The following is an 18,464-nucleotide window of genomic DNA, read 5'->3' as shown; positions in this document are numbered from 1 at the left end:
GCCAGTGGTTCTGAGCCCCTGAGGGCAGTGACGGTCAGCACCATGCCCCCCTGGGGGGCTCCAAAGAGACACTGACCAGAGGCTCCCTGGGACCTTAGGCACATTGTCTGACCTCTGTCTCCATCTCCCAGTGTGCAAGCTGGGAATGCTGCTCTCTCGGTGTGCTGCCCTGGGCTGTTACACAGTGCCTACTACACAGTGCCTGCTAGCAGCACTATCCTCAGGCTGGGCCTGGGTCCCAAGGGTCCTTGAGGGGACTGAGCAGCTGGGACTCGCAGAGCATTGACCCCCCCCCCCCCCACTTCCCACACCTCCTCAGAAGGCACAGAGGAGCCGGTGAAGGTGCGGGAGGCTGGGGACGGTGTGTTCGAGTGCGAGTACTACCCCGTGGTGCCTGGCAAGTACGCGGTGACCATCACATGGGGCGGCTATGCCATTCCCCGCAGGTAAGCACCATGCGGCCCCCGTGCCTCCAGGTCTGGGCCCTCAAAGGGTGGGAGAGGGAGGTGGGCTGCCTGGGACTCTGAGGGAAGGGAGGGGGAGGAGGACCTCTGGTGGGGGCAGCTCCCAGCGTGGACACCAGCTCCCTCTTTGCCCAGCCCCTTTGAGGTGCAGGTGAGCCCAGAGGCAGGAGTGCAGAAGGTGCGGGCCTGGGGTCCCGGCTTGGAAACTGGCCAGGTGGGCAAGTCAGCCGACTTTGTGGTGGAGGCCATTGGCACGGAGGTGGGGACGCTGGGTAAGTGGCTGGGGTGGTGATAGGTGGGAATGCGGGGGAGTGGTGTGATAGAAGGACACTGGGGAGTGACTGGGGTCAGGAGGTGGGAGTGCTAGCGAGTGTTGAGATGAGACTGGGAGATGGGACGTGGGGTGATCGGGGTGGTGACGCTGGGAGAGTGATGCCCCGGGGACCTGCCTGAGTGTCCAAGTTGCTTCTTGTGCCCTCTGACCCTCCCCATCTTTCACCTAGGCTTCTCCATTGAGGGGCCTTCACAGGCCAAGATCGAGTGTGATGACAAGGGAGATGGCTCCTGCGACGTGCGGTACTGGCCCACAGAACCAGGGGAGTACGCCGTGCACGTCATCTGCGACGATGAGGACATTCGAGACTCGCCCTTCATTGCCCACATCCAGCCAGCTCCACCCGACTGCTTCCCGGACAAGGTGGGGGTCCCAGCTCCCGCGGGCCTGGGGCAAGGTGAACTGGCCCTCCTCCAGTCCCCAACCCAGCCCTCCGCTCTTGCCCCTGCGCAGGTGAAGGCCTTTGGACCAGGCCTGGAGCCCACTGGCTGCATCGTGGACAAGCCAGCAGAGTTCACCATTGATGCCCGTGCTGCTGGCAAGGGAGACCTGAAGCTCTATGCCCAGGTGGGGTGTTGCCCCATCTCTGTGCCCCTCGCCGCTGTAGCAGCGACCCTGGGAGGGTGGGGCAAGTTAGAGAAAGGGGCCTCCAGGCATCACAGGACTGATTCTCATGGATCCATTAGAACTATGGAAAATTTAAAGTTTTGTGTTTTCTTATTGATGATAATCTTAAAAACATATTTTACCAAATGTATATTTTTGTACGAATAATTTGCAATTGAAAGATGATTTGACTGAGTAAGACATTGGTTTCCCAGCTGAGTTTCTCACGATGGTGTCCACTGACCCCTAGAGGTTAATGAATATGTTCTTGGGTCCAAGAGGATGATTCTTCTTTAAAAGGTTATTTATTCAATTTTAGGAACGTTGATTTAGCTGAGCCTTTCCCCTGACAACACATTTCAGAGACCTAGGCTGTGAGACCAGGCCACATAGATGGCCTAGAGCCTGGCCTCCCTGTTCCCAGGGTGCGCCCTGGCCACCAGAGCTCGTGGCACTAGACTCTCCTGGTCTGAGGTCTGTGGCTGGGCGGGGCCTGTGAGTGGGTTGGCGGTGGGTAAGGAGGATGGCCCACGGCCAGCAGAGGGCGCTGGTGCTCTAGGAGGCCGGGGTACTCCAAGAACCTTGCTTTGGGTGATGCCCACAGGACGCAGAGGGCTGCTCCATTGATATCAAGGTCATCCCGAACGGCGATGGTACCTTCCGCTGCTCCTACGTGCCCTCCAAGCCCATTAAGCACACCATCATCATCTCCTGGGGAGGCGTCAACGTCCCCAAGAGCCCCTTCCGGGTATGTCCTTTGCTCCCTGCCCCGTGCCCACTGCCAGGGGCCCCAGAGGGAGGGCAGAGCCTCACACAGGAGATGTTGGTTGTACCTGGGCCCTGTCATCGCTCCCCACCTCAAGGCCCCTGCGAAGATGCTAAGACTGGTCCTGCTAAGGCTGGGCTTGGAAGTGCTGGGGAAGGGGATAGACCTTGAGGGAGGGGCACCATGCTGACCATCGACTCTTCCCCTAGGTAAATGTGGGAGAGGGCAGTCACCCTGAGCGGGTGAAGGTGTATGGCCCTGGCGTGGAGAAGACAGGCCTCAAGGCTAATGAGCCCACCTACTTCACGGTGGACTGCAGCGAGGCGGGGCAAGGTGCGCTGAGGACCAGGGAGTGGGGCGGGGCCGGGCGGGGTCTGGGTGGGAGGTGCTGGTACCCTCCACCTGGTCCCAGCTGTAGTGGGACTGGTCAAGTGCAGGAGGTTGTTGAGCCCCCCACTCATGGCCTCGTGCCTGCCTCCCCTCAGGCGATGTGAGCATTGGCATCAAGTGCGCCCCTGGCGTGGTGGGCCCTGCAGAGGCTGACATCGACTTTGACATCATCAAGAATGACAATGACACCTTCACAGTCAAGTACACACCCCCAGGGGCCGGCCGCTACACCATCATGGTGTTGTTTGCCAACCAGGTATCCTACGCTTGGGTTTTGGTTGTCATGGGTGGCTGCACGCCCCACCCTGCCCCGGCCCACATCTCAGTCAGCAGCTTAAGAGGCAGTCGTTTGGGGACAATTCTACAGCCGTTGATCGTGCACTTCCTATGTGTAGGCAGCGTGCCTCAGAGGAAACAAAGGACACTTTTTCAGAGACTGCTCGTGTCCACCCTGACCAAGCTTTTTCTCCCTCCAGGAGATCCCTGCCAGCCCCTTCCATATCAAGGTGGACCCATCCCATGATGCCAGCAAGGTCAAGGCTGAGGGCCCTGGGCTGAACCGCACAGGTAGGTGTCTGAGTCGGGGCTGGGCTGGGCTGGGGGTGGGGCTAGGTGGCCGCCAGCCCCTCACCACCATCTCGGGGTGACTCCCCAGGTGTGGAAGTTGGGAAGCCCACTCACTTCACGGTGCTGACCAAGGGAGCCGGCAAGGCCAAGCTGGACGTGCACTTTGCCGGGGCTGCCAAGGGAGAAGCTGTGCGAGACTTTGAAATCATCGACAACCACGACTACTCCTACACTGTCAAGTACACGGCCGTGCAGCAGGTGTGTCCGCCCCCTCCAAGCTCCAGCCGTCCCGGCTATGGGGTCGTGGGTCTCCTTCCTTCAGTCTCACAGGGCCCGTTCTGCATCTAGCCTCCCAGATCTTGCCCTTTCCTGCCTCCCATCCTCTCTTGCTGTGGACCTCTGAGCCTCTGGTCCACATAGGCCAAAGACATGTTGCCAGGCTGTGCCTAAGCCACCCAGTTCTGACCTCCTGTTGTACCCAATAGGGCAACATGGCAGTGACAGTGACCTATGGTGGAGACCCTGTCCCCAAGAGCCCCTTTGTGGTGAACGTGGCACCCCCGCTGGACCTCAGCAAAGTCAAAGTTCAAGGCCTCAACAGCAGTAAGTGGGGCAAGAGCTGCCCTGGGAGTGAGGAGAGCTGGGGGGGGCAGTGGGTTGCAGTCTCTGCTCACGGTGTCCCTTGCCGTCTACACAGAGGTGGCTGTGGGACAAGAACAGGCATTTTCTGTGAACACACGAGGGGCTGGTGGTCAGGGTCAGCTGGACGTGCGGATGACCTCACCCTCCCGACGACCAATCCCCTGCAAGCTGGAGCCCGGGGGTGGAGCTGAAGCCCAGGCTGTGCGCTACATGCCCCCTGAGGAGGGGCCCTACAAGGTGGACATCACCTACGATGGTCACCCGGTGCCTGGCAGCCCCTTCGCCGTGGAGGGTGTCCTGCCCCCTGACCCCTCCAAGGTGAGGAAATAGGGGCTGGTGGGAGCTGGGAGTTGGGGGCTTCTAGCGAAGTTGGGTAAGTCACAGGGGCAGAGGCCAGAGGGCCTTATGTCCTGGAGTGAGCATAACCAAGGACCCAGGGCCGAGGCAGTCCCCCACCTCAGGACCTGCTTTTGAGACTGCTTAGGTTTTTTTTGGTTTTGTTTTTTGTATTTTTATTGAAGTATAGTTGATTTATAATGTTGTGTTAATTACTGCTGTACAGCAAAGTGATTCAGTTATACATATATGTACATTCTTTTTTTTAATATTCTTTTCCATTATGGTTGGTCGTAGGATTTTTTTTTTTTGGCCGCACTGAGCAGCATGTGGGATCTTAGGTCTCCGACCAGGGATCAAACCCATGCCCCCTGCAGTGGAAGCACAGTGTCCTAACCACTGGACGGACAGGGAAGTCCCTGTCATAGGTTATTGAATATAGTGCTCTGTGCTATACAGTAGGACCTTGTTGTTTATCCATCCTACATATAAAAGCTTATATCGAGACAGCTCAGCTATTAAAAGCCTGGCCTTGGATCCGACCTGGGCTTCAATCCCAGGTCCACCAGCTGGGACAAATTATTTAATCTCTCTACCTGCATTTTCTCGCCTGGAATTGTTATAAGGACTCAGCCTGTGGTAGCTGCTACAGTTGAAAGTGCTTAGCTGATTTGAGAGCCATGAAGGCCTCGTGGGCGAGGTCAGGTATAGGTAACCCACACACCCGTTCCTTCTTTTAGGTTTGTGCTTACGGCCCTGGTCTCAAGGGCGGGCTGGTAGGCACACCAGCGCCCTTCTCCATCGACACCAAGGGGGCGGGCACAGGTGGCCTGGGGTTGACCGTGGAGGGCCCCTGCGAGGCCAAGATCGAGTGCCAGGACAATGGCGATGGCTCGTGTGCTGTCAGCTACCTGCCCACGGAGCCGGGCGAGTACACCATCAACATCCTGTTCGCCGAAGCCCACATCCCCGGCTCGCCCTTCAAGGCTACCATCCGGCCCGTGTTCGACCCGAGCAAGGTGCGGGCCAGTGGTCCAGGCCTGGAGCGCGGCAAGGCTGGCGAGGCAGCCACCTTCACTGTGGACTGCTCGGAGGCGGGCGAGGCTGAGCTGACCATCGAGATCCTGTCGGACGCCGGCGTCAAGGCCGAGGTGCTGATCCACAACAATGCCGATGGCACCTACCACATCACCTACAGCCCTGCCTTCCCCGGCACCTACACCATTACCATCAAGTATGGCGGGCACCCTGTACCCAAATTCCCCACCCGCGTCCACGTGCAGCCCGCTGTCGACACCAGTGGAGTCAAGGTCTCGGGACCCGGTGTGGAGCCCCACGGTGAGTGAGAGAGGAGCCTGGAGCTGGTCACATCGCCAGTCAGGGAGGGAGGGAAGCAGGGCTGAGGGCTTGGGGTGGGGGTGAAGGGAGGGCTTTGGGGCAGTGCTGAGTCTTTAGGGCTCAGATACCCCAGAAGAAGGTGCCTAAGCCAAAGGCAGGACGTGGAGCTTCACCTCTGGTCTTGTGGCAAAATTGCATTTTCCTGGGGAGATTCGCAACTTTCATCAGCTGATCTGAGAAAGCTAAGAACCTTGCTCTCCATGGTACAGAGGGAAAGCTTTGGGGTTGAGGGTGATGAGTCAGGAGACAGTTCAGCTCAGTTCGGTGACTGTGAGTTACCATCTGCTGGGGGCCAGACCCTGGGCTAGGCATGGGGGGTGTGCAGAGGAACGTAAGACCCAGACCCGCCCTCAAGGGGCACACAGCCTGGTGGGGAGACTCAGGTGAACAGAGTGTCTCTGTGTGGTGAGGGGAGCGGAGGCAGGGGCAGTGGGAGGCGGGGCCCGGAGCTCGCAGGGCCGAGGGGTGGCAGGGCTCAGGCTGGGGAGCAGCAGGTGGGGAGGAGGGGCGGCCTCGGAGTTGGGGAGGGAGGGCGGGCAGGGGTGAGCAGCTGTGTGAAGGCTGCCCCCAACCTATGCTGAGCTCTCGTCTCCTGGGAGCCAGGTGTCCTGCGTGAGGTGACCACTGAGTTCACTGTGGACGCAAGATCCCTAACAGCCACGGGTGGGAACCACGTGACGGCTCGCGTACTCAACCCCTCGGGCGCTAAGACGGACACCTACATGACAGACAACGGGGATGGCACCTACCGAGTGCAGTACACGGCCTATGAAGAGGGTGAGGGGCTGGGCTGAGCGGGGACGGTGGTGATCTGATGCCAGCATTTTCAGGGGGTTGGGGAGGTAGGGGCCTCGCACACCCTGACTTGCACCGTGTGGCTGGCTTCCAGGAGTGCATTTGGTGGAGGTGCTGTATGATGACGTAGCTGTGCCCAAGAGCCCCTTCCGAGTGGGCGTGACTGAGGGCTGTGACCCCACTCGCGTCCGGGCCTTTGGGCCAGGCCTGGAGGGTGGCTTGGTCAACAAGGCTAACCGCTTCACTGTGGAAACGAGGTATTCCTCCCCCCACCTTTCCTAACCTTGACCATGATGCTGTGGCCACCCTGATCCCAGCCACCTGCCCTCCCCCTTCATCCTTCTGTGTGTGCCTCATCCCCAGCCTATCCCCTGTCAAGGGTGCAAACCTCCCCCAGTGTCCCAGCCCCTGTAGCTAGTCCCTTCTCAGCTGGGCCCCCAGCCCCCATTCAGTTTCTCCTCCATCCCCACTCACTGGTCCTAGCGGAGCTGATATAGGGGTGTCATCTTGTAGGGGAGCTGGCACTGGGGGCCTAGGCCTAGCCATTGAGGGCCCGTCGGAAGCCAAGATGTCCTGCAAGGACAACAAGGATGGTAGCTGCACCGTGGAGTACATCCCTTTCACCCCTGGAGACTACGACGTCAACATCACCTTCGGGGGCCGGCCCATCCCAGGTGTGCATGGGATCGGTGGGACTCGGGGAGGGCAGCAGGAGGCCTGCTCAGCGAGAGAGAAACTGGAAGGAAGTCAGGTGTGGGGACTTATCCCTAGAGCAGGAAAGCCCCGAGCCCAGCCAGTAGGGAGGACGTGGAGCAGGCAAGTGCTGCAGTCATGGCCAAGAGGCAGGGCGGTGGGCGCAGTTCATTCCCAGAGGTCCAGCACTGGTGTCTTGGCCCTTTGTCTGGAGCACCAGACCTCGTGGGTTCGGTCACTCAGACACAGCCCAAGCCTCTGTTGCTGGCTCAGCAAGGACAGCCTCTCACACCCTCTCCCTCTCACTGTCTGCAAAGCAAGGAACCCCCCTGCCCTCCTGTGTGGCCGAGTTGCTCAGGGCAGGGGCAGGGGTAGGGGTGGGCAGGGCGGGGTTATGTCTTCAATTATCGCATAACTCGGGCCTGCTGAAATTGGACATTTCTCCTCATCTAATTTCACGCTGGCAAAAATGCATTTTCTTTTACAAATACTCCACTTTTAACATTTTACTAATTTAGGAAGGCCTTCTTCCAGGCTTGTGGTCTAAATAAATGATTTGCCCAGCCGCAGTCTGTAGCCAAGTAGCCAAGTTTATTTTTCCTTGTTTACATTTTTCTTAGCAAGTCCCTAAGCCTTTGCACATTTGGTCTGGTCTCCCTGGGGCATTTCAAAGGCAGGGAAGGCGTCCTCCTCCTCGTTCCTCGGTGTCAGGGAGACCCTCCTGGGCAGGGGGTAGGGGCTGATGTCCCTCTCCTTGCAGGGAGTCCATTCCGGGTGCCAGTGAAGGATGTGGTGGACCCTGGGAAGGTGAAGTGCTCAGGCCCAGGGCTGGGAGCCGGTGTCAGGGCCCGGGTACCCCAGACCTTCAGGGTGGACTGCAGCCAAGCTGGCCGGGCCGCCCTGCAGGTGGCCGTGCTGAGCCCCACAGGTATGGAATGTCTGGGGCAGGGTGGAGGGAGGCAGAAAGGGTGCCAAGAGGCTTTGCTGACCCTGCTCCCCTTGCCCAGGTGTGGCTGAGCCTGTGGAGGTGCGTGACAATGGAGATGGCACTCACACCGTCCACTACACCCCAGCCACCGACGGGCCCTACACAGTAGCTGTCAAGTACGCCGACCAGGAGGTGCCACGCAGGTGAGGCCCAGCTTTGGGCTCCTGGGCTGGGCTGAGCTCTGGGGAGTGCCCACCAGGGCCGCACCTGCAGGGCCACTGCAGGGCCCTGGAAACACCCCTCCTACTTGTCTTCGCCTCACCCTGTCTCTGCTGCCCCATCCCGCTCTTCCTCAGGGCCCCCTGCCTGTCTTCTCCACCCCGGAGGTGGCACAGCCCCAGGGGCTCTCCTCTGGCTGGGCTGTCCCCCCATGTAGATACAAAATTTACAAAATTAGTGCCTTGGGAAAAGGCACCATGTAGCTACAAAAAGGTGGGAGAGGGCAGCATCCTGCATCCTCCTCTTTAAACAGTTCACGGCATCTTCCTGGAGAATGGAGAAGAAATGCTCAGGCTTTGTCGGGGCACACCTGTGTGACCCTCCCCCAGACTCAGGCTGTGACCTGGTCCCTCCTCCCTGCCAGTTGTCATCTCCCCTGCTCACGAATGTGGGGAGGACTCCAGACCCCAAACGAGATGGGATTCCCTCTGCCCCCGAGCTTGAGCCAACTGTCTGTCCCTTCTGCCCCTCAAGCCCCTTCAAGATCAAGGTGCTTCCAGCCCACGATGCCAGCAAGGTGCGGGCCAGCGGCCCCGGGCTCAATGCCTCTGGCATCCCTGCCAGCCTGCCTGTGGAGTTCACCATTGATGCCCGCGATGCTGGGGAGGGCTTGCTCACTGTCCAGATCCTGGTGAGTCCATGTGCCGCCCCACTCTCAGGTCAGGCTCTGGGCACAGGCCGGCCTTGACCTCTGCTCCTCCCCCAGGACCCTGAGGGTAAGCCCAAGAAGGCCAACATCCGAGATAATGGGGATGGCACGTACACCGTGTCCTACCTCCCGGACATGAGTGGCCGGTACACCATCACCATCAAGTATGGCGGCGATGAGATCCCCTACTCGCCCTTCCGCATCCATGCCCTCCCCACTGGGGACGCCAGCAAGTGCCTGGTCACAGGTGGGCACTCACCCCGCCTCCCCTGCCCCTCCCCCTCCCCACCCACCTGAGCACTGCGTGGCTTACACTCTTCTCCATTTCCAGTGTCCATTGGAGGCCATGGCCTGGGTGAGTGCCCCTTCTCCTCTCTTTCTGCTGTGGGCTGAGGTGGTGGGGGAGCTGGGAACTGCGGGGGGCTGGGCACAGGTCCCGCGGACCCCTGACCGGGCATTCCTGTGTGGCAGGTGCCTGCCTGGGCCCCCGCATCCAGATTGGGGAGGAGACGGTGATCACGGTGGACGCCAAGGCAGCAGGCAAGGGGAAGGTGACGTGCACAGTGTCCACGCCGGATGGGGCGGAGCTCGACGTGGATGTGGTTGAGAACCACGACGGCACCTTCGACATCTACTACACAGCGCCCAAGCCGGGCAAGTACGTCATCACCATCCGCTTTGGAGGCGAGCACGTCCCCAACAGTCCCTTCCACGTGCTGGTAAGCTCCGCGGCCACAGTGGGACTAGGGCGGCTGGGGAGGTGGGCCGGGCCCTCTTAGTGGTAGCAGGGGATCCCAGAACCTCTCCCCACGTCTGATGGATCCGGGACCCAGAATGCCCCAGAGTCAAGTCTTTGCTTTCCCTGCAGCCTCCCAACCCAGGAGGTGAGCACAGCCCTGCTTCTGGCCCCTCTGGTGGTTGGTCAGCTCTCTCTGGTGGAACGTGCCGTGTTCCTTCTGACCCTCGGGCCCACTGTCCCTGTACATCTCCCCAGGGTGGCCCTGCAGGACGATGAAGCCCTCCAGAGGGTAAAGCACCCAAGATATCCATCCTGCCCCGTGGGCAGCCCGGGATTTCAGGTCCCTGGGCCATTCTCTGCGTCAGCTCGTGGTCACTCGAGCTGGCGTGTACCGGCTTGCTACGTCCTGTGCCCTCCCGCGCCTGGCTTCCCAGGCGTGTGACTCCATGCCCCGCGTGGAGGAGCCCTCTGACTTGCTGCAGCTGCACCGGCCCATTACCTACCCTGCACACTGGCTACTGCCACCTCCCACCCAGGCCACACCTCACTCCCCTCCTTCTCTTCCTTCATTTCTTCTTTCTCTTCTTCAGTGGCCAGGACTGGGGCATGGTTTTGGGGTCATCTTGGGGAGCAGGCGGGAGTCAGGCTGGGCAGACGGGTCCCCAAGCTGGGCACGGCACCTCTTCTCTTGCAGCGGACGTGCCTCTCCTGCCCTCTGGTTTCACCATTAACCATCTTTTTCTTTGCTCATTTTCTCTGACTTCAGTCATGGCTCAGGCCAAGCTCCCCAGGCCTTCCCCAGCCAATGACTGTTCCCTCTCACCTGCCACAGGCCACAGAGGAGCCAGTGGTGCCCGTGGAGCCCATGGAGTCCATGCTGAGACCCTTCAACCTGGTCATCCCCTTCACTGTGCAGAAAGGGGAGCTCACAGGTACTGCCCCGGGGCCTTGAGGCATGAGGGCTCAAAGGGAGGACACCTGCATCCAGGCCCAGCTCCTTCTTTAGAGATGAAAGCTGGGGCCCAGAGCAGAGAAGTAAGCTACCCAGGGTCACACAGCAAGTTGAGCAGAGCTGGAACTGACTCCAGCCTTCTGTCTCCCAGGTCAGGGCTCATCCTCATGCTCCAGGCTGTCTCCTGGTGCCTGACCTCTGGGGTAGAAGCAGAACCACACAGGAGTGGGAGCCTGGGACAGCAAAGGGGGTTGAGGTAGGAGAAACTGGGGTCCCCCACTTAACTGTCTGCCCGGCAGGGGAGGTACGGATGCCCTCTGGGAAGACCGCCCGGCCCAGCATCACTGACAACAAGGATGGCACCATCACGGTGAGGTACGCACCCACCGAGAAAGGCCTGCACCAGATGGGGATCAAGTATGACGGCAACCACATCCCTGGTGAGTCGGGGGCCAGGCTGGGCTTGGCTGGGCTGAGAGGAGCCCATAGTGACTTCATCCTCATCTGCCTTCTTTCAACAAATCTTTATTGAGCGCCTGCTGTGTGCAGACACCATGTGAGGCCTGGGAAGTCTGGTGCCCTGGTGGGAGGCCCCTGTGGCAGAGATGCAGGGCTCAGCAGAGAGCCTGTGGGGAGGTGCGGGGGCCGAGGTGGGCTCAGGCAGCTCCTGTCCTATTGACCCAGCCCTCTTTCTCCGACCACCCCCAGGGAGCCCCCTGCAGTTCTACGTGGATGCCATCAACAGCCGCCACGTCAGTGCCTATGGGCCAGGCCTGAGCCATGGCATGGTCAACAAGCCGGCCACCTTCACCATTGTCACCAAGGATGCTGGGGAAGGTGAGGGGAGCTGGGTGAGGGCAGCCAGTGCAGGGGTGAGGGTAGGACCTCTGATCTCAGCCCTCCCTCCGCCCACAGGGGGTCTGTCCCTGGCCGTGGAGGGCCCGTCCAAGGCAGAGATCACCTGCAAGGACAACAAGGATGGCACCTGCACCGTGTCCTACCTGCCCACGGCGCCTGGAGACTACAGCATCATCGTGCGCTTTGACGACAAGCACATTCCGGGGAGCCCCTTCACAGCCAAGATCACAGGTGGGTGGACGTGTGGGCACACAGCCTGCCGCACACACCCCAGCACACAACGGATGTGCAAGCCCAGCATGTTCAAGTCACCGGGGCATTAGGGTAGGGCCCCCTCGAGGTGGAAGAGGTCATTTTTGGATAAATGTAAGGAACCCTCTATCCTCTAGAGCAGGTGAGAAACATCCAGCCACCCTCTGAAAACATATCTTGTTGAGTCTTTTAAGTCAGGGTACTGATAATCCCTTTTGATAGATGAGGAAGGCAGTAGGCCCAGAGGGGCTGAGCAACTTGATCAGAGCCACACAGCGGGAAAGGGGTCTGGGCTGTCTGGCCCAGTCTAGTTTTTTGGTTCCACACAATCATGTGACTCAGGATTTACATTCGTGTAAATTAGGGATTTAACCCGTTCAGGACTGGGGCATCCCCAGAGGAGCTGGGTGTGAATGGAGACTGCGCTCTCCCTGGTCTCTCTGTGCCTCTGGGTGGTCCCCAGTCTCTGCCGAGTCCAGCCGGGGCTGCCAGGAAGTCTCCTGATGTCCATGAGGGCAGGGCCTGCCTGGAGTCACACCGCCTGACATGCCAACTCTCCCCCAGGCGATGACTCGATGAGGACGTCACAGCTGAACGTGGGCACCTCCACGGATGTGTCACTGAAGATCACCGAGAGTGACCTGAGCCTGCTGACCGCCAGCATCCGTGCCCCCTCGGGCAACGAGGAGCCCTGCCTGCTGAAGCGCCTGCCCAACCGGCACATTGGTGAGCGTGGGGCCACAGGAGGGGCCCGGGGCGGCGGGGGTGGGGGGAGGAAGGCGGGGACACCCGCGAAGGAACACTGCCATGCCCAGGGCTCCATTCATGCCTGACCTCCCTCCCAACAGGCATCTCCTTCACCCCCAAGGAGGTTGGGGAGCACGTGGTGAGTGTGCGTAAGAGCGGCAAGCACGTCACCAACAGCCCCTTCAAGATCCTGGTGGGACCGTCTGAGATCGGGGATGCCAGCAAGGTGCGGGTCTGGGGCAAGGGCCTGTCCGAGGGACACACGTTCCAGGTGGCGGAGTTCATCGTGGACACTCGTAATGCAGGTGCTTCTTGCCCCAGAGACCCCTCATTTCAGCTGGTGCCTCCAGTGACGACTGGTCCTTTCCTGCCCTGTGCCCCTTGGCCATACACTCCTCCCCGAACTTCCTGGCCGTCTCTGCTGAGATTCACATTCTGGGGCTCCTTTGGGGAGAGTGAATGTCCCCATGTCACTTCTCCCATGTTTCAGAGAAAGCTCAGCTTTACTGAGTTTGTCTCTTCCTTGCTCACTAGAACCCGAGGCCTGCCTTAAGGAATTTTCCAGACTACCTATCCCCGACCCTCTGGGTCAGTGCCTGGCTCACCCCTTCTCCTCCTGCTGAGCCATCTTTTGTTAGTGGTTGTGATACACCTTGGGTGCCTGTTCTGGACGGAGCCTGTACTTTGGGGAGGGGGGAGCAGAACGGCAGTGGGGACTGAGGGAGACGCGTCCCTTGTTCCCCGCTAGGTTATGGGGGCCTGGGGCTGAGTATTGAAGGCCCTAGCAAGGTGGACATCAACTGTGAGGATATGGAGGACGGCACGTGCAAAGTTACATACTGCCCCACTGAACCCGGCACCTACATCATCAACATCAAGTTTGCCGACAAGCACGTGCCTGGTAAGGTGCTGGGCTGCCGCTGGGACAGGCCAGGAGGCCAGCGACGAGTGATCTGAGACGCCCGACCCTCCCTTTCTCCCCTACAGGAAGCCCCTTCACGGTGAAGGTTACCGGCGAGGGCCGCATGAAGGAAAGCATCACCCGGCGCAGGCAGGCGCCGTCCATTGCCACCATCGGCAGCACCTGTGACCTCAACCTCAAGATCCCAGGTGGGAGGCAGAAGGAGCCGGTGGGGGGTGGTGGCAGGGCGATGGGGAAGGCCCAGGGCCTGCCCCCACGGCCTCTGTCCTGCTGGCTCGTTTCTCACCTCGCTCCACGCGTCGCACAGGGAACTGGTTCCAGATGGTGTCGGCCCAGGAGCGCCTGACGCGCACCTTCACGCGCAGCAGCCACACGTACACCCGCACAGAGCGCACGGAGATCAGCAAGACTCGGGGCGGGGAGACCAAGCGCGAGGTGCGGGTGGAGGAGTCCACCCAGGTTGGCGGAGACCCCTTCCCCGCCGTCTTCGGGGACTTCCTGGGCCGGGAACGCCTGGGCTCTTTTGGCAGCATCACCCGGCAGCAGGAGGGTGAGCGGGGCCGGGCTGGGGTCTTCACGGGGAGGCTGGGCTCTCCGTCTCGTGGGACAGGAGGGGGAGGCTGTTGGTCTGAGTGGAGGAGGGGGTTTTACTGAGGGAGGGAGGGAAGGGCCAGGGCCAGGAGCAGCCCCCGTGTCGCCCTGACACTCCCCACCCGCTGCAGGTGAGGCCAGCTCTCAGGACATGACCGCACAGGTGACCAGCCCATCAGGCAAGACGGAAGCCGCAGAGATCGTGGAGGGGGAGGACAGCGCGTACAGTGTGCGCTTTGTGCCCCAGGAGATGGGGCCCCACACGGTCACGGTCAAGTACCGCGGCCAGCATGTGCCAGGCAGCCCCTTTCAGTTCACCGTGGGGCCACTGGGTGAAGGCGGTGCCCACAAGGTGCGAGCTGGAGGCACAGGGCTGGAGCGAGGGGTGGCCGGCGTGCCAGGTAAGGGGCAGAGGGCCGGGGCGGGGGCAGGGCAGCCACCAGGGTGGACGATGGTGCTGAGGAGCCGCCCCTGTCCCGTTTCCATCTCCAGCTGAGTTCAGCATCTGGACCCGAGAAGCGGGTGCCGGGGGCCTGTCTATTGCTGTGGAGGGTCCCAGCAAGGCGGAGATTGCATTTGAGGACCGCAAAGATGGCTCCTGTGGGGTCTCCTATGTCGTCCAGGAACCAGGTGGGTGTCCACCACGGGGCTGGGCCTGTCTGACCTTCCAGACTGGGTTTCTGCTCGCCCAGGCAGGAGATGGGGCTACTGAACCAACTCTTCACCTGGGATGCCGCTCTTTCTCTGCCCTGTCTCCCTCCACCCCACACTCCTGGGAATGCACGTCTGTCTCCAGAGCTGAGCTCCAACCCCGGAGCTTGTTCTGGGATGAGGCCAGGGTGGAGGGGGTTCCACCCTGCTGTCCCCAGTCCTGGGGCCTGTGCTGATTGGCCTTCCCTCCCCAGGTGACTATGAGGTCTCCATCAAGTTCAACGATGAGCACATCCCAGACAGCCCTTTTGTGGTACCCGTGGCCTCCCTCTCAGACGACGCTCGCCGTCTCACCGTCACTAGCCTCCAGGTGTGTGCCTGGGAGTGCGGCCCCTCTGCCACCCTGAGAGATGGGCAGAAGTAAAGGATGGCAGGCCCATGTGGCCAGGGACTTAGCAGTGACCTTGGAAGGTCCAGACAGACAGATGTCCCCTCTCTCCCAGTGTCTGTACAGCAGGGGGCTCCATTCCCCCTTCTAGCTGCCCCTCAGGAGCCCTTGTGCCTCTCCTCCCCGGTCCCCTACCCCTACTCTAGAACTGGGCTCTGTGCCCCAATCTTCACCTCCCCTGGGAGCCTCCCCATTGGCCCACCTCCCCCATTGAGTGCCCCCAGGGCAGTCTAGGCCACACCCCTCCTTCCTCATCCCAGCTATTGAGTGTTCGCAGTCCACACACAGCACTGTCCTAGCACTGGCTTCTCTGCCGACAGGCCTGCTTTATGGTTTCTGGGTCTTACCTCCTCAACCAGGACAGGGCACATCATGTGTCATCCCCACCATGCCCAGCCACAGCCAGGTGGCCCCACCTCATAGCAGGTGGATGCCAAGGCCACAGACCCAGCCTCCACCTCCCCTCACAGCCCTGTTCAGAGCCTCCCTGAGCTGGGCCGGGCGGCGGGTCCGGGCTGGGGGCGGGAGGAGGGAGCGTCTGGGCTGGGCGTGCAGTGAGATCAGTGCGGGGCTGCAGAGACGAGCCCTCCAGACCCTCCTAGGAGTCTGAGCACCCTCTGTGGCCTCTGCAGGAGACGGGGCTCAAGGTGAACCAGCCGGCGTCCTTTGCGGTGCAGCTGAACGGTGCACGGGGCGTGATTGATGCTAGGGTGCACACGCCCTCGGGTGCGGTGGAGGAGTGCTACGTCTCCGAGCTGGACAGTGGTGAGCTGGCCCTGCCCCTGCCAGGCTAGGGCCTTCTGGGAAGGGGAGGGAAGGACAAAGGCTCACCCACCAACCTCTGACCCACAGACAAGCACACCATCCGTTTCATCCCCCATGAGAATGGCGTCCACTCCATTGACGTCAAGTTCAACGGTGCCCACATCCCTGGCAGTCCCTTCAAGATCCGAGTTGGGGAGCAGAGCCAGGCTGGAGACCCAGGCTTGGTGTCAGCCTATGGTCCTGGGCTCGAGGGAGGCACTACAGGTGAGTGCCTAGGGCTGGGGAGGAGGGGTGGACATTGGTCTGCCCCAGAGGCGGGGCAGCGCTGCTGAGCCCGAGTGCCGCCACAGACCTGCTCCGGGGAGCCTGGGCCCATCCCAGTTCTGGGCCCCAAGCCCTTCCTGTCTACACCCTTGCTACCTCTGGTCCCCAGGAGTGTCATCGGAGTTCATTGTCAACACCTTGAATGCGGGCTCGGGGGCCTTGTCTGTCACCATCGACGGCCCCTCCAAGGTGCAGCTGGACTGTCGGGAATGTCCTGAGGGCCACGTGGTCACTTACACTCCCATGGCCCCTGGCAACTACCTCATTGCCATCAAGTATGGTGGCCCCCAGCACATCGTGGGCAGCCCCTTCAAGGCCAAAGTCACAGGTGAGTGTCCTGGGTGGGGGAAGGACCCTCCAGCCCATTCCATACTGGCTGGCTCCAGTGGCCATTCACATCCGGGTCATATGCCCCAAACATTGGGGTCAGGTTACCAGGAATAAAGTGGGCCTGGCTTTACACGTCACCCCATTCTCCACGTGGACTCATGTACATCATTTTAAAAAAATCAAATCCTTCCTCTTTATTGTCCATCACTTGACTCATTTTTTTCCTGCGGTGGCTCCCCAAGCTTTCACTTAACTTTCTGCCCTCCTCTTCCCACATTTCTGGCTTCCAAGAAGACAGAGCTCAGTAAAGATTCAGCCAGCTTTCCTTTTGGAAGCTGCCTGAAGGATTAGTTGGACACATGTTCCTTTTTAAAGCAGGACTCTACCCTGTGAGTTGGGGTCCCAGGCAGAGCCCAGAAGTGGAGGGGGGGAGCCATCGAGGCTCCAGACCTCGAGATAAGCCTGCCCTGGAGCCCTGTTTGGAACGGGCTGCCGCTCCTCGCACGCCGCAGCTGAGGAAGGGAACGCGGGGCTGTCGGCGCCGGCACACGGCCTACCCCCGGGGAAGAGCAGGCCTCTGACTAGGCTCGTGGCCACCCCACTCTGCCTCTCAGGTCCCCGGCTGTCTGGAGGCCACAGCCTTCACGAAACATCCACGGTCCTGGTGGAGACTGTGACCAAGTCGTCCTCAAGTCGGGGTTCCAGCTATAGCTCCATCCCCAAGTTCTCCTCAGATGCCAGCAAGGTGGTGACACGGGGCCCTGGGCTGTCCCAGGCCTTTGTGGGCCAGAAGAACTCGTTCACCGTGGACTGCAGCAAAGCAGGCAGGCAGCGGGGGGAAAGGGGCAGACCCCAGGGCGGGCAGGTGCGCGGGAACGTGGGCCCAAGGGCCTGGGGTGAGCCTGTCCCTCACTCCCTCTCTCTCCAGGCACCAACATGATGATGGTGGGCGTGCACGGGCCCAAGACCCCCTGTGAGGAGGTGTACGTGAAGCACATGGGGAACCGGGTGTACAACGTCACCTACACCGTCAAGGAGAAAGGGGACTACATCCTCATCGTCAAGTGGGGCGACGAAAGTGTCCCTGGAAGCCCCTTCAAAGTCAATGTGCCCTGAATCCCAGAAGTGCCTCCCCCAGCCTCGGCCCCCACCTCTGGCCAAACACACTCACATACACACACACACACAAATAGGCCACACCCAGATGCATGCACGCAGAATCAGACACCACAAACACCTGCCCGGGGGGTGGAAGGAGTGGCACTGCCCCCTCCCTGCCAGGCCCCCGGGTTGGAAGGCCTCGTCCGTCTCAGGGCAGTGTCCCTGCCTCAGATGTGACATGAGGACGAACAGGAGGTTGGGGGGCCAGGGAAGCCCTGAGTTTTCTGGCGGGGCTGAGGCCAGTGGGGGAGCACGTGTCTGGGGGTGTCTGCATGTGTGAGAGAGGTCGCCCTCAAACCGCACTACCAGCTGGGCCTCCTTGCCGCTGAGGACTGCGTCCGGCCCCTCTGGTGGCCACAACCCCAGAGCGTTAAGGACTTGGAAGAGAAAGCACAATCGGAGGAGAAAATGGACCCAGCAGCAGCAGGCTTGGCGCGTGCCCTGGCCCTGGGCAATTTAGATCCCAGCCAGGCTTCCTGGGGGACTGATTTCTCTCTTTTTTTTTTTTTAAGATTGCACAGCTCTGCCCCATGGGGGGCCTTTTTTTTACACACTGCGAGGCCCAGCTTTCTGGGGGGCTTTTGCACATGTCATGCGGCTCAGCTGGGAGCCGTTTAGGTGGAAAACAAATAAAGTGCGGCCTGTCGCAGAGGCCTGGCTGTTCCTTGTGTGTGCTCCCCACGGCTGGCCACCTCTGGCTGCCGACACTGAACCAGGCCCTGGGAGGCAGAGGCTGGCCGCCCCTCCCCTGGAGGACTGAGTCAGGTCAAGGGGGAGGGCCTGGGGCAGAGAGCCGCCCCCTCTGGGCCATCTATTTGGGAAGGTCTGGAATGTTGACAGAATGCTTTAAAGAAGGGGCTGGGTGGGGGGGCATGCC

The 18,464-nt window shown here is 60.7% G+C and overlaps 1 protein-coding gene across 3 annotated transcripts in view; it reads left to right on the top strand.

Annotated features, from left to right (window-relative positions):
- FLNC (filamin C) overlaps positions 1-18,238 on the top strand; it is a 28,266-nt gene extending 10,028 nt beyond the window's left edge. For 2 of the 3 annotated variants that reach the window (XM_059933446.1, XM_059933445.1), the window contains 38 exons: positions 320-446; positions 600-736; positions 968-1,161; positions 1,252-1,365; positions 2,009-2,152; positions 2,380-2,503; positions 2,656-2,816; positions 3,037-3,127; positions 3,216-3,385; positions 3,613-3,730; positions 3,825-4,087; positions 4,846-5,443; positions 6,107-6,280; positions 6,393-6,555; positions 6,812-6,972; positions 7,752-7,919; positions 7,999-8,122; positions 8,673-8,829; positions 8,905-9,094; positions 9,179-9,202; positions 9,319-9,566; positions 10,419-10,518; positions 10,838-10,978; positions 11,247-11,375; positions 11,454-11,627; positions 12,213-12,374; positions 12,497-12,700; positions 13,144-13,296; positions 13,383-13,505; positions 13,625-13,867; positions 14,040-14,309; positions 14,401-14,538; positions 14,814-14,929; positions 15,640-15,772; positions 15,860-16,036; positions 16,206-16,424; positions 17,041-17,250; positions 17,355-18,238. In XM_059933446.1, coding sequence (XP_059789429.1) covers positions 320-446; positions 600-736; positions 968-1,161; positions 1,252-1,365; positions 2,009-2,152; positions 2,380-2,503; positions 2,656-2,816; positions 3,037-3,127; positions 3,216-3,385; positions 3,613-3,730; positions 3,825-4,087; positions 4,846-5,443; positions 6,107-6,280; positions 6,393-6,555; positions 6,812-6,972; positions 7,752-7,919; positions 7,999-8,122; positions 8,673-8,829; positions 8,905-9,094; positions 9,179-9,202; positions 9,319-9,566; positions 10,419-10,518; positions 10,838-10,978; positions 11,247-11,375; positions 11,454-11,627; positions 12,213-12,374; positions 12,497-12,700; positions 13,144-13,296; positions 13,383-13,505; positions 13,625-13,867; positions 14,040-14,309; positions 14,401-14,538; positions 14,814-14,929; positions 15,640-15,772; positions 15,860-16,036; positions 16,206-16,424; positions 17,041-17,250; positions 17,355-17,542 — 6,530 coding nt within the window. In that variant the 3' untranslated portion in view covers positions 17,543-18,238. Of the gene's footprint in view, positions 1-319; positions 447-599; positions 737-967; positions 1,162-1,251; positions 1,366-2,008; positions 2,153-2,379; positions 2,504-2,655; positions 2,817-3,036; positions 3,128-3,215; positions 3,386-3,612; positions 3,731-3,824; positions 4,088-4,845; positions 5,444-6,106; positions 6,281-6,392; positions 6,556-6,811; positions 6,973-7,751; positions 7,920-7,998; positions 8,123-8,672; positions 8,830-8,904; positions 9,095-9,178; positions 9,203-9,318; positions 9,567-10,418; positions 10,519-10,837; positions 10,979-11,246; positions 11,628-12,212; positions 12,375-12,496; positions 12,701-13,143; positions 13,297-13,382; positions 13,506-13,624; positions 13,868-14,039; positions 14,310-14,400; positions 14,539-14,813; positions 14,930-15,639; positions 15,773-15,859; positions 16,037-16,205; positions 16,425-17,040; positions 17,251-17,354 lie in introns of all 3 variants that reach the window. The other variant, XM_059933444.1, reaches the window with a different exon arrangement.
- The last annotated feature ends 226 nt before the right edge of the window (positions 18,239-18,464 follow it).

Source organism: Balaenoptera ricei, chromosome 9 (genome assembly GCF_028023285.1).
Source record: "Balaenoptera ricei isolate mBalRic1 chromosome 9, mBalRic1.hap2, whole genome shotgun sequence".
In the NCBI taxonomy this organism is placed as follows: Eukaryota; Metazoa; Chordata; class Mammalia; order Artiodactyla; family Balaenopteridae; genus Balaenoptera; species Balaenoptera ricei.
Note: the sequence above shows the minus strand (reverse complement) of the source record. Positions and strands in the feature narration are given on the sequence as shown.